We start from the raw sequence: 27,014 nt of genomic DNA on the forward strand, positions 1-27,014 counted from the left end.
AAGTAAGTACTTGGAGTCCTCTGGACACATAATGGGCAAAGCCCCTGTGGATAAATTGCTGTTCTGTACATCTGTAGTGGTGCTGAGTTTTCCTTTGGTTAAGGAGACCTTAACCACTTTCACTGTGGGGAAAGCTGATGGACTCCCGACTACAGGGCTGGGGTGATGGTGCTGCCTTCTGCATGCCTTTTCTTTGTGGAAAAGCAAAGTGGAACCAGTGGAAAAAACAGTGGAAAAGCAAGGCCCTGAAGCAACCAGGATCCTCCTGAGAGGGCCACTCCGTTCCAGCAGCAGTGCTGAACACACTCCCCCTCCTCTTCCAGCCCTGGCCAGTGCTACAGCAGGCAGAGGGAGCTGTCTGGGGAAAATGGAATCTTGGTCCTGCTCCACCAGGTACCAACCTCTTCCTCTGCTAGACAATGTGCCTTCACACAAAAGATAAGTCCCCAAAGGATGGGCCTTGCAGGCTCTTGCCTTGGAGTGGGAGCAGCTCCACCCCGTTTTTATTCTGGTGGCAGCTTGCTTCCTCCCAAGGTAGAGACTGGTGCTCCCAGGGTGAGCTCTCCCGGTGAAATGGCCAGGCCTCCCAGCCCTGCAGTTTAAAAATGACCACAGACACACAGAGAGAACCATGGACAGGTAAGAAAGAAATGCTCCATGAGGTGAGGCTGGTTTGAACAGCTGCATCCTGGGCATTGCTTTGCCATCTCCCATCACCCAGCTCTGCAGCCAAGAGGCCCCTGTGGTCTGTAGCACCCTCTTGGTGCACATGGGACCGCTCGGGGAAGCAGCCAGAGCAGGACGTACTGGGGACCTGGGTGCAGCAGCCACGTAGAAACGCTGTGAGGTCCAGAGACACCGAGCGGTACGGCCAGCCCGGGTCACACCCATGCTGGAAGGGGAGCGGGAGCTGAGAGTACGGGATGGGATCATGCTTTGTTCCAAGGCAGGTAAATTCCCCATCATTTTTCCTTATTATTTGGAACTCTAACAGCATCAAACACTTTGTGCTTCTCTGCGTTTAACATACAGTTTTCCAGTGAGTTGGCTGCTCACGGTTTTTCTCTGTGTCACCACAAAGTCGGCTGTAAGATCTTTTGGATCAAATCCCAACATCTCCTTTTACTTGTGGATTAGGAAGGAAAATGTTGAAATATGCCTATAAAATACCTGTGAAAAAAAATCAAAAAGGGTTGGGGGGGGGGGCAAGTTTTTAAAATGTTCATAGAATGGAAAAAGCTCAACAGTTTTTTGTATTTTACACTCACACTCATGATAAAAGTCACATTTTTTAATAGTTAAAATATCAGTGGAAGTTACTGGCTAGTTACAACAGTGAGCTTCATACAGCATCCCACCTTTATTGATTTATAGAAGAAGCAGTTTCATATAGAAAAGCAGTTTCATCTCCTCCAAACAGCTGGGAGGAGCTCCTTGCCAAACTCCTTGGCAATTTTCTCATTTGAACAAAAGCGAGCACTGGCAATTACCAACAAGCGAAAAGGAAAGCAGAATACCACGGAGCCACGGTGGGATGGCTCCTGTGACTAGAGCACTGGAATGGAAGGGTTTAGGCTTTTTAGGAAAGACAGGCTAGGAAGATGAGGAGGGGATATGGATATGGAACTCTGCCTGGGGGTCTACGAGGAGCCAGCTGAGAGTCTGTGGGTGAAGATTAAGCAGAGGGCAGGGACAGGGATATTGAGGATAACAGGAAGGGCTTCTATAGTTATGCTGCAAGAGAGCTGGGATAATGTGGGCCCCCTCCAGGAGGAAACAAGAGACCTGACTACCCTGGACAAAGAGAAGACTCAGGTTTCTCAAGGACTTCTGTGGAAGTGGAAGGACTTCTGTGCCTCATTGTCTTTGATGGCAAGTGTTCCAGCCATGCTGCCCAAGTTGACAAAGGCAAATGCAGGGACTGGGAGAATGAAGACCCTGAGCCCACAGAAAGGATATGATGCAAGATCATGTAAGAAACCTGAATGTGCTCAAGTACATGGGACCTGAAGAGATGCATCCCCAGGTCCTGAGGGAGCTAGTAGAAGTTGCTAAGCCATAATCCATCTTTTTTTTTTAAATCGTGGTAGTTAGGTACTAAGTCCCTGATGACTGGAAAAAAGGAGATATAACCCCCATTTTTAAAAAGGGAAAGCAGACGACCTGGGGAACCACTTGTACCCAGAGCAATGGTGATAGTGCTGCACAGCCCCATGGAGCTGCTTCTCCTGTCTGGTTCTACAAGATCCTCCACTTCTATCACCCTCTTCCTCACAGGCTGCATAGGACAGCTGTTGCCCAGCTCTGGAGATCCATGGACATTTCCCAGACATTTATTTGGGAAGATGAGGATGTGTTGTGATGGTGTGAGACCTGAGCAGGACATACACAACATGGAATAATAAAGTCTGGAGAACATGCTGAGTTGGGCAGGAAGAGTTCAATTTCTTCCAATGGGCCTGTGGTTTGGATTTGTGCTGAAAAGAATGTTGATAGTCCCAGGATGTTTCAATCAGTGCTGAGTGTCAAGACCTTTGCTGTTCCTCACCATCCTGCCAGCAAATAGGCTGGTGTGGCACAAGGAGTTGGGAGGAGATAAACTCTTCAGAAGGACTCAGCAAGGAAGGAGAAGCAGTGGGGTAGCCCTGTATATGAGGGAGTGTTTTGACTGTCTAGGAACTGACAGTGGTGATGAAAGGGTTGAGGGTTGATGGGTAAGAAGAGCAGATACTGAAGTGGGAATCTTCCCAGACACAGAGGGAAAGCTGGTAGGCAGATTGATAGTTCCTGGGGTCCTTCATTCCACCCTCAAAGTAGGGTGCAATGAAGTTTACTGTTTTGTCCACAGCTTTCCTTCTATGACAAAGTGACCTGCTTGGTGGGAAAGGCTGGGGATAATGTTTACCTGGGCTTTTGTTAAGCCTTTGACACCATTCCCCAAAGCATTCGTGTGGAGAAACTGGCTGCCCATGGCTTGGACACGTCCACAGCTCACTGTAAAAAAGGGTCAGGATGGGTAGACCCAGAGAGTGGTAGGGGACAGTTTAATTCAGTCCCTGGTTCAGACTGGTATCCAGTCACCAGTGGGGCTTCCCTGGGCAGCACTGAGATCAGTCCTGTTTCTATCAGTGACCTGGAGGAGGGGACCCTCAGCCAATTTGTAGAGAACAGCATCTTCCAGAGGACAGGAAGACTCTACAGAGGGATCTGTAGAGGCCCAGGGATCTGCTGTCCCAGGTAGTTCCCTACTCCCCTACCCCTCATTCTTACTACACCCTTTTTCTCACCTGGGTCCAGCATCGCCACCACCATTGGGACTTAAAGCAGATGCCGAAGCACTGGTGGCACTGAACATGGCGTGTCTGCCAGGCTTCCAGGTATCTCTGAAGGCAGGCATGAAGCTGCCCCAGGAGCCTTCCAGCAGGAGTGCTGCTGCTGTATTCCAGCTCCACTGAGCTGCTGCTCCTGCTTTCCAATACACTGGAATTCAAGATCACCATTCGTCTAGGGAGCAACCTGGCTATCGCCACAGATCTTTTGTGTTCCAGCATCATGGAGTTGTTGCTGCTGCATCATCTTATGTTCTTAGTTTTGTCCTCTTCTGTCACCTTATACGTGTCTGGCCTTGCCAACTCCACTCCAAGGCACTGGGGACACGCTCTGACCCCCAGCAGCCTTGGCATAACACACAGACCAGCATGGACCACCCTGCCACTCCCCCTGCCCCATCACCGCTGGGCTAGCTGTGCCTCCAGCTCCTTGCGCTGCTCCTCAAAGAGCGCCCGGGAGTCCCGGCAGCTCCGGATGAACCTTGGGAAGCGGCTCCTGGAGCTGATGGAACTGCCTGGGGAGCTGCCATGGGGCTGCAGCTCCATGTCTGCTGATTTCCGTGCCCTGCCCACATCGCTCTGCCCCTCCAGCCGGCCTCTCGCTGCACTTGGGTGCTTTGAGTTCTGACGGATCCTCTGCAAGAAGCACGGATGGTTGAGACAAGAGCGGCTCCCCAGAACGCTCCCCTTTGTCCTGTCACGCGTGCCACACCAACACACCCCAAAGCCACACGGCCCAGCCCAGCCCACACAGCACATCAAAGGCCACCTACCCACAGGCGCTTGTCCCGTAGCATGACAGTGACCAGGATGAGCTGCAGCACCACCATCGTGATTGCCAGCAGCTCACCCACGGTGAAGATGCTGAGGATGCCCATGGCACTGTCTGTAGCACTCCAGGTCACCAGCACGGGCCAGGGAAGAGGCTCCCCAGTGACCTGTGGGGCCCCAGTGATGGAAATCCAGCCCCACCCTGGTGGGAGGCTGAGGCTGCTGTCTGCCAAGAGACACGGCCAGATTGCTGTGCCCAGCACTGTCTGCTCCTGGGGCGCCCCTTTTATAGCCTGGCAGCCTGGCAGAGTCCCCTGTGTGACATCACGGGGCAGCCAGAACCCTCTTTGTGACAGCACGGGGCAGTCAGAAATCCCTTTGTGACACCCAGGAGCCCAAGGGAGAGCCCTCACTGCCTTGGGCACAATGACCGGGCATTCCATGTTGCCCTGCTGAAACCTTCAGGATTTTTTAAGTCAGTCAAGTCATAACAATTTCATTTGATATCATAAATCTGTTTTCATTGGACCTGTAATTGCTGGGAGCAGGAGGAAGTTAACTGCTTCATAAAATAGATCTCTTTTGAATAGATGACTTGTCTCAATTTCATGAGCCTCCATGACACAATGGAAGAGATCATGCCCTTGTGCTGGGCTCTGGTGAGGTGGACCTCAAATCCCATATTCAGTTTTGTGCCCCACACAACAATAAAGACACTGAGGTTGCTGAAGTGTATCCAGAGAAGGGCAATGGAGCTGGGGAAGGGCCTTGTGCTTTAACCCCAGCTGGCAATTCAGTAAGGAAAAAAAGGTGAGAAACTTATAAGGTGAGATAATTTAATAAATAGAAACAAATTCCAAAAATATTGGATGAGAGGAAAGAAACAGAGAAGAAAACCAAACAAAGTAAAGGTTAACAATTTCTCTGCACCCAACAACTGATGTGCAGTCTGTCAGACACTCATCATGGAGTCACAGACTGGTTTGGGTTGGAAGTGACCTTAATGATCATCAAATCCCACCACCCTGCCATGGGCAAGGTGCCATACACCTTCCACTAGACCAGGTTGCTCCAAGCCCCATCCAACCTTGTCATGAACACTTCCACGCGAAGGGCAGCCACAGCTTCTCTGGGAAACCTGTGTAGGGCCTCACCACCCTCACAGGGAATAATTCCTTCCCAATATCCCATCTATCCCTGCCCTCTGGCAGAGGGAAGCCATTCCCCCTTGTCCTGGAGTGCCAGGCCCTTGTCTAAAGTCTGTTTCCAGCTCTCTTGAAGTCAAAGGCTCTAAGATCACCCTGGAACCTTCTCCCCAAGCTGAACACTTCCTGCTCTCTCAGCCTGTCTCCAGAACAGACAGGCTCCAGCCTTTGAGCATCTCTGTTGCCTCCTCTGGACTCATTCTAGCAGCTCCACACCCTGGCCAAATGACATCCAGAGGGACCTAGACAAGCTCAAGAAGAGGGCCTTGGGAATCTCATGAGGTTTAACAAGACCAAGTGCTGCTGCTGCATGTGGGACATCTCCCATGTCATCAGGACAACTCCCAATATCAAACCAGGCTGGGGGATAAAGAGAGCAAGAACAGCCCTGGCCAAGAACTTGGGGATGCTGGTGAACAAGAGGCTGGACATGCCCTAGCCCTGTGTGCTGGGCTGACCCCACAGTGTGAGCAGTAGGGGAGGCAGGGATTTCTCACTTCTGCCCTGTTCTGGTAAGATCTCACTGCAGTGCTGCCTGCAGCTCTGGGGTCCCAGCACAGGAAGGATGTGGAGCTGCTGGAAAGAATCCAGAGGAGACCTCAAGATGATCAAAAGGATGGAGCACCTCTATGATATGAGAAAAGACTGGGAGAACTGGGGTTGTTCAGCCTGGAGAAGAGCAGCTTTGGGAGTGACCTAAATGTGGCCTTGCAGTAGTTGAAGAGGGCCAACAAGAAAGATGAAGAGACCATTTACAAGGGCCTGGAGTGACAGGACAAGGGAGAACAGCTTCTCAGTGAGACAGAGTAGGTTTAGATTGGATATTGGGAAGAAATTCTCCCCTGTGAGGCTGGTGAGGCCCTGGCACAGGTTGCCCCAAGAAGCTGCTGCTGCCTCATCCATGAAAGTGTCCAAGGCCAGCAGACTGGATGGGTCTTGGAGTAACCTGGTGGAAGGTTTCCCTACCTATGGCAGGAAGGTGGAACAGGATGATCTTCACAGTGCCTTCCAACCCACACTGTTCTTCACGTTTAAGGACTACTGCTGCCAGCTGCTTCTGAGGTACTTTATTTACAGCAACACAAAGAGCCGTAAAAACCAACAGCCAGAGAGGTGTGAATTCCTTACTGGAACTGTCCCTCCTGATCCCACCTTCACAAATGCATTCTAGATACAAAGCCTTTGAGGAAATATTGTGCTGCTTTTGGACCTAGAGTGAATAGATGTCTCCCCACAGTGCAGTAGCATGGTTCAGCCAGCCCTGCTTGGTCCCACTCAGTGACTGATGAGGATGCTGCTGAGGCTTAGCGAGACAGGTTCTGGGTTCAAGTGTGTCCCAAAGGAGAAGCAGTTTCCACCACCGCCAATGACCAACAGCTCCTTCTCATTCGGCAGAAAGACACTGCTATGATTATGTAGCATTAATGGCCACTCCAAGTGCTCCTGAAACAGGAAAGGAGATTTTGAACATACAGGAGTTCACGTGGTCCACCGTACTACCCATGAATGTGGGCAAGAAGAGGTAGTTAGAGAATACAGGAACAAGTAACCCCTGTGGCGTACTTCTCCATGACACCTGCCCACCCACCAACTTGCAGTCCAGTGATTTTTTTAATGAGAGAAAATGTCTTTGTACTCTGTAAATCTTAATGCTTTTCCTCCCAAGAAGGTAGCCGGTCAGTTTTTGATTCAGTGGAAATATTTGGCATTCGTGGCCTGTGGCAAGGAGTTCCAGAGCTTACCTATGTATCTGGTAGGTTCAAAAGTCTATAGACAGTTTCACCTAAGCCAAAGCAAACAGCTCATGAGGAAAGGAAGACACCAATCCATCTGCATCCGCTTATTCAGTGTAAACAAAAAAGTTTTATTCTTTTAGGTACAACTTTACTATCACTGTACCTATCCTCATTGCTGTCCAACAAGGGCAGTCTATTTTATCTAAAGGATATGAGGCCACTTATAATTTCTGCTACCAACAATAATTATTAAATTAAATTAAGCACGTTTCATGCTTTTATACCTTCAGCAAAATGGTGCAAGGTCAACTAGATGCATACATGCTGTCCACTATAGAAAACTGACCCATCACAAATTCGTTTCACCAACGACAGGTTCCATGTGTAAAGTTATCAAAAGAAACTTGTTTCTTTACCAAAAAGATAAATAAAAACATGTCAAGCAAAAGAAACGTTCTTATAGAATCACAGAACGGTTTGGGATGGAAGAACCTTAAAAAGGACCTCGCTCCACCCCCCCACTGGGCAGGGTCAGCTTCCGCTAGACCAGGTTGCTCCAAGCCCAATCTTACCTGGCCTCGAACATTCCCAGGGATGGGACAGCCACAGCTTTGCTGGGCAGCCTTTGTATTGCCTCACCATACTATTCATAAAAAATTTCATCCATATACCTAGTTTGAAGCTACCGTCCTTTAGATGAAAACCACCACCCCTTGTCCTATCACTACAGGCTCTGCTAAAAAGTTTGTCCCCATCTTGCTTACAAGCCCCCCTTTAAGTACTGGAAGGGGCTCTAAGGTCCCCCCAGAGGCCTCTCTCTCTCTCCAAAGGCTGAACAACCCCAACTCTCAGTGCATCCTCACAGGAGATCAGCTCCAGCTCAATGATTGATGATCTTTGTGGCCCTTCTATGGATTTCATCCAACAGATCTATGTCTTTCTTTTACTCAAGGCAGTATTATCTGAGATGAGGGCTACTCAGAGATATAGACCAAGTTTTGCCCAGCGTATGCCAAAATCCTGCTGTGTGACACCACCTGTATGACTGTTCTTCAGTGATTCACAGAAGAAAGTCACCAAATAGTTAAAGTTGGAAGAACCCTCCAAGCATCATTCAGTCCATGTGTTCACAGACCATGGGTTCAAAGCAGGCTCAACTCAAGCAAGCTTTTTGGTACTCCACACCATGGAGTACCTTTCCCAGTCCGTTTTCAAGTACCTTCAATAATAGAAATCAGACAGCCTCTCTGAGCAATCTGTTCAGCATTCAATCAAACCTACAGGAAACTTTCACATTCCAGTGGCGTTTCCAGTATTTCTGCGCTAGCTTTATTCTTGTATTTCAGGCAGCAGCTTCAGCACACCGCAGTTTCCACCAACGAATTCCCAATGAAATTATACGAAAGACCTCCATAAACACTAACTTAGCCCCTGGTTTATCTGTTCCCCTCCTCCACAGACATCCTCAAGTGACTATGCTTGCACCCATTTCAGTTCTGTTGCCCCTTGTCTGAAACAGAGCAGCTCCATGTTCCAGTCTTCTGCACATTCCATCTCTCCCTCTCTTAATACTGATAAGTTCTCTGTGCTGGGATCTGACCTCTCCATAAAGCTGCCATGGTTCTTCACAGGCCACTGCTTGACTTGAAAGAAAAAATTCAGTACTTACCACATCAATCACATAGTTCAAGCAGAGCCCAGTCATTAAATCAATGACAGTGACACCTGGCACAGAGGATGCATGAAACCACACTCCACCAACGAGCAGAAGCTTTCCTTCATGCACATGTGCAGTATGTGAATACCTGTGAATTCAAAATGAGATTGAAGGAAGGTTGAACTACTTGGCCTTTTAGAGGTCCCTTCCAAATCAAACTATTTCATCATGCTGTGAATGCCTTCTGCTTACCTTGGGACAAGAGGAGGGTGTGTCTCTATTGTCTGCCACTGTAAGCCATGTTCAAGCTGCCTCAAAAGGAAAACTGAACCCAAGGGCTGCTCAGCTGCTCCCAGACCTCCTGCAATCAGCACACCTCCTTCCCAGCTGCAGGCACTGTGAGAGTGGCGGCTTTCTGGGACTGGACCCTCAACAGCAATCTGAAAAAACACAAGTCCAAGGCTGAAGTTCGCCAAGCTAAGTGTCTGCTTAATGACAAGGCTTTTAAATGCCTTCTCCTGTGTGCCTGAGTTTTTTGACACCCAACCTTTTCCACATGTTCCTCTAGGGACTGCTACATGCTTCCACTTACACTATCTCTGGCCCTCAGTACATTTAATATAATCAGTATTTAGAGGGTTTCTTTCCACACATTTATTAGAGGTAACTTTATCTGCATTCTTGCATGCTGCTTTCTGCTCAAGACATACCCCTGGGAACTACAAGTTTGTTTACAAATACATGGACTAAAGCATTGACCAGCAAAGCAGGTGATCAGTAGCGCAAATCACAAAGTGGCACAAAAGGCTCAATTGCAGGACTAATCCAGAAAGAAAACCTCTGGTGCAAGCACTAAAGGAAAAAATGTAAGATCAGACATTAAAGGAATATCACAGCAAGTAAGTGATGGAGAAAAACTTAGAGGCCACATGGTCCATACCTTTTCCCTAAAACAAATAAAACTCCATCTGTTATCATCAGGATGGATGCTTACATAACAGTTTCCAAAAGTCTGCAGTGACAAGAATTTCTCAACTCTTTAGGCAGTCTATTGCAGACTCAGCTAGCTTCACGATCAATAGCTTTCCTTAGTGTCCAGCTGATTCCCTGTACTACTCAAAGTTAAAATTGAGAACAATTTTGGTCTTCTCTGCAGCAGTATTTTAGATATTACAAGATTTATTTCCATCTTGAATCTTCTCCAGATTCAATAGCTAGAAGACCTTCAAGACCTTCTCCTGTGAAGTATGTGGCCTGGACACTCTTGCTACATACCTCTGTATAGCTGTTTTACACCCTGTCCACCTCTTTTTCAGCAATCAGCTTTGGGTTTTTTTACAGGAGTTCTGCTGAAATTAGAAACACTGTAGAAAATAAAAGAAGCAATTCATGTGTCTACCAGATAACATTTCTGGTTACTTATCTGAAGACACAGTGTAGGCCTCCCACAGCAGTGGGATATTGCTTACTCATGTTTAGCTTGTGGCCTCCTGCAATTATGCATCTCTTACCCTATAACTGTGCTATACAGAAGGTTGGGCTCAAAGAGTTATAGTAAATAGAGTTACATCAGGCTGGTGGCCAGTAAGTAAATGAGGGAGTAAGTCCTTTCAGTCATTTCCTTTTATGACACATTCAGCAATATAGTTGACCAAGGCAAACCAGCAGATGTGGAGGTGGTTTTGATTGTAGCAAAGCTTTTTATACTGTCTCTAACAGTATCCTTCCACAAAAATGTCCAGCTCACAGCTAGACAAGTCCATGATGGGAGAGGTGAAAGAAGACAGAGACAGTATGTTCTCAGTAGCATCTAGCAACAGGCAAGAGGCAATGGGCACAAACTCACATAGAAAAAGATACACTTAAACATAAAACCTCCTCATATTGTTGTATCAGGGTGGTTAAGCACTGGAATAGGTTACCCAAAGAGGCTGTGGGGTCCCCGTCCCCACATTATCTCCTCTTAACGGAGATAATCCCACGTGGACAATATACCAAGCAACCTGCTCTAGTTAGACCTCTTTTAAGCAAGAGTGCTGGACTAGATGACTTCCAGATGTCCCTTCCAACCTCCACTGTTCTCTAGAGACTGTATTTGACTAAAAAGCTGGGTGTTTAGAAGTCAGCTCTAACTCTAATCACCATGGAGTACATTCTTACCACAGTGTAGGAGAGCTCTGGAGTGTGCAGGAAAAACCAATCCCCAAGCACAGGCTCCAGAGCAGAGCGGCCACCATACACAAACAGGTACTGCTCACCTACGGAAACAGACAACCAGGTGGTAACAGAAGTTAGAATATGGTATGAATATACATAGTTAGAATATCCTAACATGGTTAGAATATACAAAAGCAAAAATTTCTGTTTGCATAGAAGGGAAGCTGACAAAAAGGCTGCAATAGTACTTTGGGTAGATGTCAAGGACATGCATTCACTGCACTATGCCCTGTCCTTCCACTGATTTGGAATGGATTGTTCAGATAATACCAGTGTTGGCCACTTTCTTCACCTACAAAGCAATATCAGGGCAAAAATAAGATGAAACAATACAGTCTGACAAAGAGAAAACCCAATGTATTATTAATAAAATTTTATTTACCCATTTAGCATTTGCTTTTTTGATATAAAATTCTGACTGGAAGGCTGAATGCTACGGTGTTAATTAAACACTGCTCCAGAAATGGAAAGTGTGCTCCAGACTAGACTAACATCCTCTTAACAATTCCCTTCTGCTCCCCTTGGAGCGTTCCCTGCCAGCTGCAGGAATGGGACACCTTAGGAAAGGACAGCTTTCAGCTCCTGAATGTCACTGCTTAAGTTTTTGTCCCTTACAACTAGGATCTTTAAACACACCAACCTTTAGCTTGCAATTGCAGGACCTGATTCTAGAGCTGCTCACAACTACTGAGTGTTTGTCAATCGCTACTAGAAAATAACACTTCTTCTGAAGGACTTCTTGATAAAAGGCTAGGGATCCTGATCCCCAAAAGATATCCTTTGGAGAGAGAGAAACTTATTTCTGGTGTGATCAAGCAAGCACAACTTCAGCCATAGATGATCTCAAAGAATCAGTCTTCCAGAATGGATTACATTAGGTTTCAATCCTATTTGCCACTGGGGATTATATAGATAACAAAATAAAAGATTACTATATTTCAAGTGTGAAGAAGAGATCTTAAAGCCTCTTAATTTCTTTCTTACTGCCAGGCTTGAGGAGTGGTCAATATGAACTTCATGAAGTTCAACAAGGTCAAGTGCAAGATCCTGCCTACCTACAGCCACTTCCATTCTTTCCAGGCTTTTTACCTTTGAATGTCATTTCAGTTGTGCTGTGTCTCCAACGCAAAGCTGCTGCTTCAGCAGCAGGCTGCAGACTTACAAGCTCCACTCCAACATCATCTGGGCCAGCATTACAGGTTTTGGGGAATTTCAGCCACAACATTCCCAAGCCTGCGCTCGATGGGGATGTTCGTCCTCCTACCACAAGGGCCAGAGTGTCTGAGAGACAAGACACAGTATGGTACAACCTCTCACCTGTGGAGATACAAAATGTCATGGTTCATACAGGTGTTTTCCCAAGAAATTTATAATAATTTAAGTTGGAAAAGACCCTTAAAGATTATCAAGTCCAACCGTTCCTCCAGCACTCTCGTGGCCAAAATTAAACCATGTCCCCAAGAGCCACTTTCACATGGCTTTTAAAACTTTCCAGGGACGTGGGCTTCACCACTACCCTGGGTAGCCTGTGCCAGGCATGGATGACCCTTTTCTTAAGAGACATTTTTCTCAATATCCAAGCTAAGCCTCCCCTGGCACAGCTTGAATGTTCTGTCCCTGGTCTCCTGGGAGAAGAGGCCGACCTCCACCTGGCTACACCCTCCTTTCAGGCAGTCGTAAAGAGTGAGAAGTTTCCCCCAAACCTTCTTTTCTTTAGGCTGAGCCCCCCCTCCTCCCAGTTCCCTTGGCCACTACTACAATGAGCTTGTAGCAGTGGTGGATGAGGGAAGAGCAACATGTATCATCTACCTGGACTTGTACAAAGCATTTGACACTGTCCTGTCCAGCATTCAGTCTCTAAACTGGAAAGACATGGATTTGGCAGATGGACCATTTGGTGGATTAAGAATTGGCTGGGTGGTCTCACTCAAAGAGTCACAGTCACCAGCTCAGTGTCCATGTGGAGACCAGGGATAAGTGCTGTTCTTCAGGTCTCCATAGGGACCACCACTATTTAGCATCTTGGTTGGTGACATGGAGAGTGGGATCAAGGGCACCCCCAGCACATTTGCTGATGACAAGGAGCTGTGTGTGATGACAAGGAGGTGTGGTCATGTGCTGGAGGGAAAGGGAGTGGCATCCAGAGGGACCTGGACAGGAGAGGTTTTACTGTGCCAGCATCATGGAGTTCAGCAGGACCAAGGGCAAGATCCTGCACCTGGGTTGAGGCGATCCCAGCACAAATACAGACTGGTCAGAGAACGTATCAAAAGCAGCTCTGGGGAGAAGGACTTGGGGGTGTTTGTAGACAAAAAGTTCAACATAACTTGGCAGTATGTGCTCGCAGCACATACTGTCAAAGTCAGACACGTCCCAGGCTGCATCAAAAGACACATGGCCAGCAGGTTGAGGGAGATGATTCTCACCCTCTATGCTGCTCTTCTGAGACTCCACCTAGAGTTCTGCATCCAGGTCTGGTGCCCCCAGCACAATAAAGACAGGTAGCTGTTGGAAAAAATTCAGAGTCCACTAGCTTGATCACAGGGCTAAAGCCCCTCTGCTCTGAAGCCAGGCTGAGAAAGTCTGGAATACAGCTTGGAGAAGGCTCCAGGCAGACCTTAGCACCCCTTCCAGTGCCTAAAGGGATTCCAAGAGAGCTGGAGAGGGACTTTGGAAAAGGGCCTGCAGTGACAGGACAAGGGGGAACAGCTTTCAACTGCCAGAGGGCATGGTTAGATGGGATATTGGGAGTAAATTCTTCTCTGTGAAGGTGGTGAGGCCCTGGCACTGGTTGCTCAGAGAAGTGGCTGCCATTTGTCTGGAAGTGTTCCACACCATGCCAGATGGGGCTATGCTTAACCTGGTCAACTGTAAGGTGTCCTGGCCCATGGCAGAGGGTTGGAGCTAGATGATCTTTAAGTGCCTTCCAACCCAAACCATTCTATGATTCTATGACTCCAGTCCCTCAATATCTCTCTTTCTATTAGCGGTGCAGAACTGGACATGGCACTCAAAGTGTCTCTGCAGTGCCCAGCAGAGAAGGACAATCACTGCTCTGGGCCTGTGGCCACACTAGGCTGGTATCAGCCAGGTACCATTTGCCTTCTTGCCCACCTGGGCTGATGATCAACCACTGTTAAACAGAACCCTCCAGGTCCTTTTCCAGCTTTCCAGTCACCCTGCCCTCCAACCTGGGGCGCTGCATGGGGTTGTGGTGACCAAAGGGAAGGATGGGGCATTGAGCCACCAGAACCTTCAGATCTCTGTGACTGCCAGCATCACTGTGCCATGACATCACTTTTTCACTAGAATTTTTCACTTTTAGCACAAAGGTATCCCCCTTGCACTTGCCATCAGCATGGGAACTCACCCCATCTTTTATCAGGAATATTCTGTGTCACACAGACAGCTTCCCAGTAGCCTGCATGCTTACTCAGCACATGGAAATTTCTCATGCGGCAGTGTTGTCCATCCTCCTCCCCAAAGCCTCCCGTGGTAAGGATCATGTTGGGTTTTATAAGAACAGAGTGGTGACCGTAACGCCTCAGGCCAGGAATTCCTGAGAGCCTTGCACATACTGCTGCAGGGACACTCCCTGCCATCCCAACAGGACCAGCATGACGAGGAGCTGTAAGCCAAAAAGAACACAAATACAAACCAAGGACTACATCTTAAGTAAGAGATTAACCATGTCACCTCTTCAAGATGACCATTCATCTTTTCAAGAAAAAATTGAGAAGCAAATTGACAGTGCACAGAGATAATCTGATATGCCCTAGAAATCAGGAGGTAATGGTTAAAACTACTACTGCATGAACTGTAACTTCTACTCTGCTCACTCAGCTCCTGCAATTCTGAGACTGCTTTCATGGGATGGACGCAAGACTGGCCAAGCAAGTGTCCTAAACTGCTGCAGCAAGATATGAATCACTGCAGTACCTTCAAATGGAGCACGTGTCTGATTAAGACAATATTTGGCGGCATGAACAGCAAAGAACAGCAGAAAAAGGACAAACACCTGGAAACTGGTTTCAAAGTTTCTTGCCAGATTTTGATCCTACCTTCACAGAAGCACTGAAATAACATTCTGAAGCAGAATTAACATTCTGTTAATTCCAATGGTCCTACCATAGGAGAGTATTTCCAGTTATCTAAGTATCTTCTCTCCTAATATTATATCCCTTAGCATGAAGCAAACTCTCAGCACAGGACTCCAGCTCACCTACAATTGTTTTATTTTAATCAATTTGGAATCAGCGTCCTCTTTGTTTTAATCAAGGGCTTTATTTTTGTGTTGTAAGAGATGATGAAGTGGAGGAGGAGCAGCTCGCAGTCCATTTTTTGTACGCCATAATCAGAAAAATTGCCTGTACTGATCATTGCTTTGTACAAGACCCTACTTTATCATTTGATGAAGCAAGAAATTTCATCTCCTTGGGATTAAATGTCTTTTTAAAAAGTGATTTTTAAAGATGGAAGAATTTTTTCATGCCACAAAATATACTTACCACGATCTAAGTCTATCTGAGAGGATAACTGGGGGCATTTATTGATATTATAGACATATCTTTTGCATTCCCAGTAAAATATATCCAAGCATGGACAATTTACCGGACTTTGAAGGCTTTTGCTATCTGTTTTGAATACAACAGAGACAGCAGCAGAAAGACCCTAATCCTGTATCTAATGAATCAAATGTCTCCATTGTAATGAAGTCTGTTAAGCAAACATTAGATTTTTTTTTTTAATACAAGGATACATATTATGCCTTTAGGAGCCTTCAAGGATTTAACCCAAGGACCAGTGACAATCAGTACATTAGTACATCATATACAGACCAGTGACTGACACAACAAATTAAATCTCATTCACATTCACTTAACTTCAATTTCACAACATCTTCAAATCTAATTGAAACACAACACATGGATTCAGTGGCCTTGTTGGCCTCAGGTATGCCATCCTGCCCTATCCTTTTTCAGCTGCTTTGCTTGCTCCCTAGAACACAGATTTCAACTTTCTCTTGAAGCTACAACTACTTGTGGTGCTATACTGTGAACACTATTTATATAAAACAGGTTAAAAATAACCTTCTGCTTTTTACCCTGAAAAAGGAAGCAAGCAGTCAAAACCAGGAATTTCTTGGACTGCTACTGCCACCAAATCCTTTTTATCTTGGAAACACAACCCTGGTCTTGGCTTTTCTCCAGCTGTACCACTTTCCTCTCATCTAAAAAAAGTGATATAGAGATTTAAAAGCATTTCAGAAACAGAAATACGACAGGTATAATTGCACCCACAAGGGATAATGAAGTAAAGCACAGCTTCATGTCAGGCTCCTGAGTGGTCTGCTGGACAGGGCAATAAAGAAAACACAACAACCTTTTGGGAGCTGGAAGGAGAGAATAGTTCAGAGAGAGGAGTTCAGAGTATGTGGAGGCAAGCAGGAATAAATTTGAAAGGGAGATCCCAAAAGCAGGAGGAGGAGCAAGTAGGCTGGCATTGCAGCCATGCTCATGTATGAACAAATTACAAGCTGTTCAGACTGAGAGGTTCAATAAACTGAAAGAACAGAAGTGATCAGAACCAGCAGCATTAGGCCATAGCCCTGGCCTTGGTTTGGACAGCAGAAATACTGTGCAGGAGTGGAGAAAGCTACCAGACAGTTGCATCCCATCTGCCCCTTCCAGAACTTCAACGTCTCCTAAAACCTCTCAGAGACGCCTACACGAGACAAAAGAACACTGTGAAAACCACTTGGTGCGTACCTGTCACACTGGGTAACAACGGAGTCCAGGAAGGTTCCATCCCCTTCGATGCAGCCAACACAAAGTAATGAGAACATTTCAGATGCCATTCCTAGCAAGCCCAAAGTAAAAAATAAATAAACAAATAAACCAAGAAAGGAAGAACCAAAAAAAATAATCCCCTTCAAAATCTTAGAGCAAACAGCAGCAAGGATCTCAGAACAGACAGGGTGACCAAATCAAATACCAATCCAGCCTAGCACTGTTTCCATCAACAGTCAAAATCAGAGGGGTAAAGTGGAATCAGAGAAAGAACTGGTGGATAAACATCTTTCTCACTCCAACTTTCAAAAATTTACAGCCCATGGATCTTCTAAGCAAGAGTCTGTGTCTTTGTATTGAACAATCCTTGATGGATTTTTCATCCATGAACCTACCCATCTGCTCTTTGAACACACATAAATTCTTAATGTGCCCAACATGCATCCCATAGCTTAACTATATGTTGTGTGGGAAAGTTTTTCTTCTTGGAATCAGCTTCTCTTTATGCCTCTCAGTTCTGATCATACGAGTGACGTCTTTATATGAGGGGATTAAAGTTTCTTAAAGTTCATGGAATATAAAGGATTACAAATAAATCACAGATCTTAAAAGGTGCAACACGGTCGGTGCTGGACAATAAAACATCATTTTCAGTCTGGCCTTGGAAACATTCTGAGGCATAAGCACAAGCAAAAGGAATGCACAGAAAGCCAGCAGCAATGAGAGAGTTCATTCTGGTGTTTATGGACATCAGGGAATTGAGAGCGTTCATTCCCGTGGGGTGGGATATATTCAGTCAACTGTGTGACTAGCAAGCATAAACATGGATTTAAAAGGCACAAGAACCCAGGTTATCAGCTGCATTGCCCCAACCCATATTAGAAGTAAAAAGCACCTTTTGAAAAGTGACATCCAGAAATTAATATAAATACTGAAAATGGAAGAATCCACTATTAGTCCCTAAGAAAATTATTCTAAATATATTCTCCCTCCACACTGGGTGTTTATTTTACATTTCTTACCCAATTTGACCAAGCTTGTTTACAGTAAGAACTGGATCTTACTTAATCTTTCTCACAAAGGCTAATTGTAGAACTCTGTTACCACATCATTTACTCCTGTGCATGTTTCCAGCTTGGATTCATGCACATTAACCTCCTTTGTAAGGAAAACAATACCAAGTCTTTACCTTCCCACTGTATGAGCAATGGCCTTGACCTACAATTCTAGCAGACATTTCTAAACCACTTAGCAAATCTGCCACCACTTTCAGTCACCACTTTTGTATTCATATAGCAGAGCAGATCCTACCATGCTGGCAAAATAAATTCAAGCACATTCAATTGTTTTAATACTACAGTTATTAGATATCTAGACTTATAAATAAAGAACCATAAAATTGAAAGGGAAACTTCTAGTAAGTATTCCACAGGATATTTAGCTCAAAGTTACTATCTTGCACTTATCTTCACCTCTAGACTTCAAATAGTCAGAGACTTTGCCAGCAGTTAACATAAAAATGGCAAAGAACAGAGTCGTAGTTGAATTTCAATCATTAATACAGGAATGACTGTACAAAGTCAGACCAAAAAATATCCAGAATTAGTAACCTGTATCCAACAATGATAAACAATAAAGTACTCTATGGAAATGGAAGACAGCAGGACAAGTGCATCTGCTTTGCCCAGGAATGTTCTCAACCAGCTGCAGTCAGGAACAGCACATCAGGTGTATATGTATTCAGTAACCCTTAATGGATTTCTCTTTCATTAAAGTATTGTCCCTTGAATCCATGCCAACTTTGAGCATGTATAGCTTCTTTTATACTACCAGGTAGTTTGCTATGACAAGCCTGTCTCCTTGAGAGACTGCTCACAGGAAGGAAGGAACATGATCTCCTTTTCTAAGATAAAGGAGAGCCTTCTTCCCATGCTGCCTTGCCAGGAGCTCCCCATGGCCTCTATGCTAACTAAACTGATCCAAGGTCCTTTCTGCCTCCATGAACACCTGTGCCTCAGCAGCTCTGTACAGAATTGCAACCATAAGAAATTGCATATACCTTATGATATCAAAGCCAGGTCCCTGATCTTCAGAATAATGGAGGGTTACCTCATACTCATCAAAAGGCTCCAGAGTCTGCACTCTTTGCTGCTCATCTTCTGGAATACAACAGGAGAAAAACTCATTCATATCCATGACACTGCACTCAGTCCAGCCCTAAAAGACAAATCCCTCAAAGTTATCAACTTTCGAAGGACAGAAACCCATTTCCCACAGGAAAACAAAGACCCTAAATTAAATACCTGCATGAGCTACTAAGACCATCTAGCTAAAGCAAGAGCATCCCAAAAAGTGGTGAAAATAGATCTCTCATCTGTAAATTTATTAAAAACTTAATTTATTACATCAAAAGTCTCAGAGGAACCTATTAATCCCATATGAGACAGTAGGCTGCAAGCTGTGAGGTGCCCCAGGGAGGCAAAGATTTCGTTTCAGATAAGCATTATTAAAGTGAGAGGCATGGCTGTAAAGCCAGGCTAGCGTGAATTCTAAAACCTCTGCCTCGGGGGATGGGCCCTGTGAGCCCTGGAAGAGTTGCCCCAACCCTAGACCCTCGTAGGGTGATTGGGTTTGAGGCCCTGGGCTTTCTCCCTTGCTGTGCTCCTAGTGGTCCCTGACCTTGAACTCCACCCTGGTTCTGTCCCTCAAAACCCATCACCCTGCCTCTGTCTGGGGCTCTCCGTCTCTGGATTTGAGTTTGTTCCCATGCTGAATAAATGGTTTCCGGAGCAGAAGCCTGTCTCATTGGTGTCCCATGCTGGCTCCTGGTAGCTGTAGCTTCTCTGGACCCTGCAGCTGCAGAACTCAACAGCAAGCCAGCTGGAAGCACCTTCTAATGACGAGTCATGCTACCAGAGAAGGCAGTACCTCAGCCTCAGCCCTGCTTGCTTCAACCCAAAACTGACCAAGCACTTAGTGCTCCAGTCATCCTCAGATAAATCATGCTTCATGCATGCCCTAGAGCTACAGGTGCTCACCTTCCCCAGAAAGCGCCTCTGCTGTGCCTCACAGTCAGGGTACTGTGCCAGTGAGTGCAGTGCTGTGTTCAGCTGGCTGAAATGCTGCTGCATGACATGTCCAAAGGGGTCCTCTGGGTGTACCTGCTCATACACCAGGAAGCATGCCTGAGGGAAATGCTCTGCTGCCCACTGAATCAAGGCATCTGACCTGTTGGGAGATTGTGCATAAGAAATTAAATTGAGGGCTCACTCATCATACGACAGATGCAGTGTATCTTCCTGCAACAGCATAAAGCTGCTATTAAGGCATCCTGACAAATGGCAATACTCTAATGAGAGTGCTGTGCTGAACATCTCCTCCCCATCTGCAGACAATTCAGGGGATGAGAACAACAAAAACCTCAAAGTTGCTTATTTGAGATTTTTCTTCTTTTTTTCTTTCCTTTTAGGATATCATGTGGACATCAATTACATCATCATACTTACAATGTAGGGAGCTATTTGAGAAATCACAGAATTCCCAAGGCTTTAGTTTCAAGAGAACAGGTCTCTGAGCCTAACGAGATGTACTCAGAGAGAAGCTTGCTGTTTTCCTTTTACCACCGGGTAAGAGAGGAGAAGCCAGCTGACCTGGTGTTCTCCATGTAGGTGAGCACCACCTCTGCAATGAAGAGGGTGGGGATTTCCTTGTTCAGTCCTGCTTCCTCCAGGGTTCTCTCCAGCTCAGACAGCTCTGATAAATCCACTCCCAGTAATTTATAATCCACTGCGGAAAAGGTAATGGCTCCTGGGAGACAAAAATGATACAACCTCACTACGGTGCTGCTGCAATACTGAGACCAAAAGAGACAAACATGAAAATCAGACCCACAGGCAATCACTCACAAGTCTATGTTCATCAACTGTATTTCTCTGGAACACATACAAGAAAATCCCCATCACTATATGACCCATGAAGAGATAGTGCCATGTGATCCATTAACTGCAGGTCTAAAACTCCATTATTCCTAAAACAAATTTCACCTACAGATTTCTCAGAATTATTACACTTACTATAACAACAAAGCTTTATTATATTTACTTTAAGAGAATTTTATAGAACCACTGTAATTCAAAATCAAAGCTAAATGGCTCCCATTTATACATCTTTCACTTTAGGCTAAGAAAGCACTATTGCTTTGATAGAATTACAATGGTTTCCCTCACAATCAGAAAATCATTCTCAAGTCTCCTAGGCTTGGTTGGTTTGTTTGTTAAACAGATTTCCTTCCTGTATAATGCACCGAGTCCCGAAACTAGCTAGCACAAGCTAGCTCTTGGCAAACACCAGGACCTGACTCACAGATCACCATCCTCAGAAATAAGTTCCAGCTTATGATCTGCAAGCATTAGCATACCTCTGTACCCCATCAGAATATGGTAAGTTATGGCCTGTTGACCTTTTCAGTCAAAACCACATCATTAACAATGCAATCTTTAAATTATCTTTAGAAATCACCTACTCTGTCTCTGCAACAACAGCTGTATCTGTCCTGAGGACAGTTAACCTACACTGTTCTCAGAGGCATACACTTCCAGAGGCAAAATGGCCTCCTTCAGACGTCCATCAGAGTGTTCCTTTCTAATTTCTTCTAACTTGTCCATCCACCCATCCTTTGCTGACCTCTGCACACAGAGAAAAGGGTATTTCCAACTATCTGGCACCTTCCTTTAACTACCTGAAGATTCTTGGTATGGACTGAGTTCCTTGCTGCAGGATTCCACCAGTATTAAAAATGTGAATGGATCCAGGAAGAAAATTAATAAGCTCATGGAAGAGCTACTCACTAAGACCTGGGAGTCAGGAACTCACACTCTATAGCTGTCTTCCATCTTTATTCAAATTGATTAATATCACCTAAATGCAGTGGCTTACATATATCCTACTGCATTTCATTCCATGTTTTGCAGACCATTTGTGTACTTTGTCCACCTCCTACTCTCATTCATGTTATTGCAAGTCCCCACATTTCCTGCAGGTTTATGACATTTCATCTTCTATAGCACATCATCTAGAGCATTACTGGAAATCCTGGAGGAAAACAGTTGCAGGAGAAACCTCTAGTGATCCACATAGTTTACATTCCTCCTTTTGCTCCTTAGCACTTGGTACAATATTCTGCAATAGTTTCATAAGACTCATTTTCTCCTGCCTTGGAGGGCAAAAAAAAAAATCAGGAGACATAAAACTGATGTTTTATTACTGTCAAGACACCTAAGAGTCAAATATTCTCTCTTATTCATCAAGCCCATAAGTCATTGTATCATTTAGGGTGAAAGGGACATTTAAAAGTCATCCTTCCTCATGGCAATTATCTGTGTCATGTTGCTCAAAGCTTTGTCCTGCCAAGACCTATCTCCAAAGCTGAAGATTCCATCACCTTTCTACTACCATTTTTTTCTAGGCAATCTGTTCCCATTTTTAACTACTCGTGTGGAGCAATCTCCCCCCAACATTTTCATTATACACCACTGGAATTTCCTTTTTTTGCAACTTTCAACTGTCCCTTGACTATTTGCTTTATGCCTTCAAGAAAAGTGTGGCTGTCTTTTCTAACCTCTCTCAATAGGTAAGCTGAAGAGTCCTGTAAGACTCACCTCCCTCCCAAACTCCTCCCCATACAGCTGAACAAACCCAGTTCTCTCAGCCTCACCTTCTACATCATCTGCTCCATCACTTCATCATCCTCATCACCTTCCACTGGACACACTACAGTTTGCCACTGTTTTTGGACCAGTATGCTCCAAGTTGGACACACCCTTTCAGAAATTGCAACAGAAAAAACCTGACCTTGGTTTGATACAATCAGCTCCTGACAAATCCATCCTGGCTTCTTGTTATCTCCCAATACTTACAAATTATTTGTTTCAACATTTTTCATGAAATGAACATCCTTTTCATCTAAAATTACATAGTTCTCCTACCATAATCTCTTGTTTTTTGAAGGCTGAAGCTATGCTTACTTCTTCTAAACATTTTGTACAAAAAGAAATCTTCCATTAATGCCATACCTAATCCTTCCCCTCCAGTGTCTCCCACCAGTGTTGACAACTCTTTCATTCCTTTGATCAGAGCAGCTTTTTGGCATGCCACATTTGGGAAATCTACCTCATATACCACAGTGTGATGCAGAAGACCTATGTCCTTCAAACGGAAGTATAAGGAATCAAAGCCAGCACCTAAAGATAGGATCTGCAGAGAAAGTATCAGAAGAAGTTATACTCAACAGAAAAAGTTATACTCAACTCTAGCAGCATCTTGAGCATCTAGGTGTGAAAAATATTAAACATCATCTGTAGAGTGACAAAATCAGGCAACCTTCTGCAAGAGGCAGAATAATTTTGTGTGGATATTGCCTGCTCCCAGAAACTTCTGCCCGAGTGACACATGGACAGCCACAGTACTGACAGTCAGATTCCTGTGCCCTGCTGGGAACGGATCCCAACAGATGCACTAACAAGTTCTGCCCAGATGCCAGAAAGATGACACACATTTAGAGATGCCAGAAGCCCCAGAGAAAATGTACCTGTGTCCTGGGTAAGCTTTGTGTCTTCAGCAGGAAGTCATGAACACAGTGATCTACAGCACGGGCACGGATGTAATAACCCCTGTAGAAAAAAATTCAGTTGTAATCACTGTCCAGGAACCTGATTTCTCCAGCACTGGAAACGTCAATTTAAAAAAAAATAAAGATTTTTTTTTTAGTTTTTTTTTTTCCTCTGAGCTTTTACCCAGTAATTCCCTGTATACAGACCTGCACTGGGAGGTGCACTGTACTGTCATCTCTAGAGCTTGGTAATAAACACAGATCTCCTGCAATGTGTGCGTATTAACCATCAAGACAATGAATAACCCAGAGAAAACATGCAGATATCCCAGCTGGACCTGTTCTGTTTTGCATAAGTAAATATTTGCTGAATGAAAATGTATGAATCTAGACAGTGAGGATGCTCCCTAGCAATGCAGATGGCTGATGCCCGAGCTCCTGCCCCAAACCATATGCTGCAACAACGAAATGAATGAGTGTCTGCTAATGTAGTGAGAAGGCAACAAAAAAGGGAGGAAAAGCAAAGTCAGGAGAGGAATTCTGTTCTCTGGTTTTTGAATAAAGAGAACTAAGTCAGACTAACTCCTGGAAAGTATTTACCATTTCCCTAGTCTGGCATGGACTGAAGTTTCCTGTCATTCTCTTTTAATTTCATCCTATATCCACCTGGCTATATTCCAGCCCTTATCACCCCTTTAACAAGCACGTTATCATCTTCATACCTAACAGGGACCACACAGTCTAAGACGTCCAAAAATTGTTGATAAATGCAATACAGACCTCCTCCTGTGAATTCAGCTTGGCATGCCAATGCTGTGTGACAAGTCAATGAAGGTTTCTTGACGATCCACACCCATCTTCATAGGCCTGCAAGCCACTGCTTGACCACCACTTTTGATTTTCCCCTGAACTTAACTCCTTTGGCTATTCAGTAATTTGTATTGCATTAAACTACTCACCTCGAATTATGTAAATTCCACAATGTCATCAGCCTAGAGCCCTCTGCAAACATACATTAAAATATTCTTGTGCCTTACAAAGCTCCAGAGAAGTCCTCCTGGTCAGATACCACTGACTCAAAAGATAATTCTTCCCGGAGCCACCAAATACCTTACAGGAATTGTAACATACTGTGGAATTTATAAGAAAACTACTGATGTTATTACATTATCAGTATGTTTTAAAATATTACAAAGTTTGCAGCAGCATTGAACACTGGCCTTAGGAACCAGTCTGATGTATTTTGCTCAGGACAAAGCGTTCAGTTTTGGTCCAGAAGCCATGTAACTTTATACTAATAGTCTAACAAGGTTACATGACTGTGAGACAGTGCACTGCACGTTGCCACTCTTCCACTCTGTGTACTTTGCCTAAAATGCCCTGCCCAACTGACAGCTCCAAGCATGGGGGCTTGTGGTGGAAGGGACCTTTAGCTGCTGTCGTTCCACCCTTCTGCCATGGCAAGGACACCTTCCACTAGACCAGATTGCTCCAAGTCCCATCTAACCTGGCCTTGGACACTTCCAGGGATGAAGCAGTCACAACTTCCCTGGGCAACCCGAGAGCCAGGGCCTCGCCACCCTCACAGGGATGATCTCCTTCCTGATATGTAACCTAAACCGACCCTCTTTCAGCTTAAAGCCATTCCTCCCCCTGTGCTGTCACTCCTGGCCCTCCCAGTCCGAGAGGCCGAGATCCCCCCGTGCCCCGGGCACAGGGGCCCAGCCACGGGAGCAGCTGAAGGTCCTGCGAAGCGCTCGCTCCTCACCGGTGGATAAGCGGCGCTCGCCGCCGCCGCCGCCCCGCCAGAAGCCGCAGGAACCGGTCCTGGATATAGCCCCGCGCTGCCGCCGAGCACTTGCTGACGGCGCTGCTGCCGCCGGTGCCCTGGACCTGCTGGGACAATGACACGGCGCTGTAGCTTCCGACCAACATCGATCGCATCCCGAGAAACGCACGGGCCTCCCGGCGCGGGATGGCGGGGCCGGGCAGCGCCAAGAAGGCTTCGAGGGGAGGGGACAGCAGAGCCCGCCACCGTCGAATCCCTCTCCACCCCAGCTTACGCTTTCCCTCGCTCTCCGAAGCAGCCGGGCTGAGGCTTTCTGGGCCGTTCCCCGCGGCAGCGGGCCCCTGGGGTCGCTCACGGCCCGGGGCTCACTCATGGCTCTGAGGGTCACTATGGCCCGGGGTGGCTCCCGGCCCGGGGGTCACTGATGGCCCGGGAGTCTCTATGGCCCGGGGGGTCACTATGGCCCGGGGGTGGCTCGCGGCCCGGGGGTCACTCACGGCACCGGGACGCCCACGGCCCATCCTGCGCACGCCGCGCCGACCGGAAGCGGGAGCGCAGCGCCGGACGCAGAGGGCGCGGAGCGCGCGCCCCCTCGCGGGCCCGCCCCGCCACTGCCGGTGCCTCACGGCGGTGCGGGGACCTCGGGCGCGGCCGCTCGGCGGGAGCGCGGCGGAGCGCACCGGGCACCGGCCATCGGGCACCGGGCACCGGCCATCGGGCACCGGACACCGGCCATCGGGCACCGGCCATCGGCCACCGGGCACCGGCCATCGGCCACCGGGCACCGGCCATCGGGCACCGGCCATCGGGCACCGGGCACCGGCCATCGGACACCGGCCATCGGGCACCGGGCACCGGCCCCGGCGCAGTCAGCGGGCTGCAGGGGCGCCGGGCTCCCGCGGGGGCGCGGGGCTCTGTGCAGCCGTGCCGGGATGTGCGCAGGAGGAGCCTTGGCGGTTCGGCCCAGGCTCTGTCCCTTGCACTGCGTTCAGGGTGGAGGTGGCACTAATGACTGCATGCTGCACGGCTGTGCTGGGGACCCAGCGGGGCTTCCCAGGCTGCCTTTGCTGAGGACACATGGGCAGGGCCGGAGAAGTGTCTGGATGTGGTGAATGTTTCGTGTTATTGCTCTTTAGCATTTTTACTGGGAGTTACAGAGGGACCGTGTAGTCTGAGCTATGTGAGATAGCATGGGTGTTGCAAATGCTGTTCTATTCATGTCTCTACATATATTGTAATCCACAAATCAGTGCATTTTAGTGCATTTAGTGCTTTAAATAAGTTCCAGTCTCAAAATGTCACTTTTAAAGTGAGTGGTCAGTATGTATATTTATTACTGGGACCATAAAGCTCAATCATCAGCCCAGTGCTAGATTTAATCAACAACCACATGAAAGTGTTTCTCTGACATGTATTTTATTAGTGTCACCTTCCTGGCAGATAATGAGGTAGCCAGCACAGTGGCCACCGCTACAGCATGGGATGCAGAACCTTACGGGAGTTCCTGTATTTCTATTTCTATTCTAGATGTGTGTTCAGTTCCTGGAGGCATGAAGGCTTCCCTTTCCTTCAAGCTCCCTTTTCCTGTTAATAATTTTGTTGATCTTGTCATAACTCTGGGATCTGGAGATTATATTTTGCTTTAGTTACAGGTTAAAACTTACAGGGAATGCTAGCCTGTCCTGCTGGCCCTTCAGAACCTGCAGGATTTCCAATTACACTGGCAGCCTGAAAATGGTGGTGGAATAAAATGCATGGCAGCAAGCTGGGGAGTGGCTGAGGTCAATGCCTCCAGCCACCCCAGAAGTCCTTTCAGTCCTATGTTTCTATATTCATAACAATCTTGTGTGCAAACGCTGAGCTGACACTGAAATATGAGCTGGCCATCTTGGGTTTAACACAGACCCAAACTTT

At 46.4% G+C, this 27,014-nt stretch overlaps 1 protein-coding gene across 6 annotated transcripts; it reads right to left on the reverse strand.

Annotated features, from left to right (window-relative positions):
- Positions 1-453: 453 nt before the first annotated feature.
- Positions 454-25,654, reverse strand: LCMT2 (leucine carboxyl methyltransferase 2). 6 transcript variants are annotated; one of them, XM_058853217.1, is made up of 14 exons: positions 25,598-25,654; positions 25,080-25,204; positions 23,291-23,372; positions 22,776-22,956; positions 20,355-20,511; positions 19,743-19,932; positions 18,814-18,921; positions 16,684-16,774; positions 14,286-14,543; positions 12,005-12,232; positions 10,859-10,956; positions 8,951-9,138; positions 8,711-8,846; positions 454-1,170 (listed from the first exon to the last, which is right to left on the reverse strand). In XM_058853217.1, exons 1-14 carry the CDS (start codon positions 25,619-25,621, stop codon positions 1,123-1,125), a joined length of 1,914 nt encoding a protein of 637 aa, XP_058709200.1. In that variant the 5' UTR covers positions 25,622-25,654; the 3' UTR covers positions 454-1,122. The 6 variants fall into 6 exon arrangements, with proteins under 6 accessions (XP_058709200.1, XP_058709197.1, XP_058709202.1 ...); XM_058853214.1 differs by lacking the exon at positions 454-1,170 and adding an exon at positions 4,255-6,748 and having other exon boundaries at positions 14,349-14,543; XM_058853207.1 differs by lacking the exon at positions 454-1,170 and adding an exon at positions 4,257-6,748.
- Between the last annotated feature and the right edge of the window lie 1,360 nt (positions 25,655-27,014).

The sequence above is a fragment of the Poecile atricapillus genome, chromosome 1 (genome assembly GCF_030490865.1).
Source record: "Poecile atricapillus isolate bPoeAtr1 chromosome 1, bPoeAtr1.hap1, whole genome shotgun sequence".
In the NCBI taxonomy this organism is placed as follows: Eukaryota; Metazoa; Chordata; class Aves; order Passeriformes; family Paridae; genus Poecile; species Poecile atricapillus.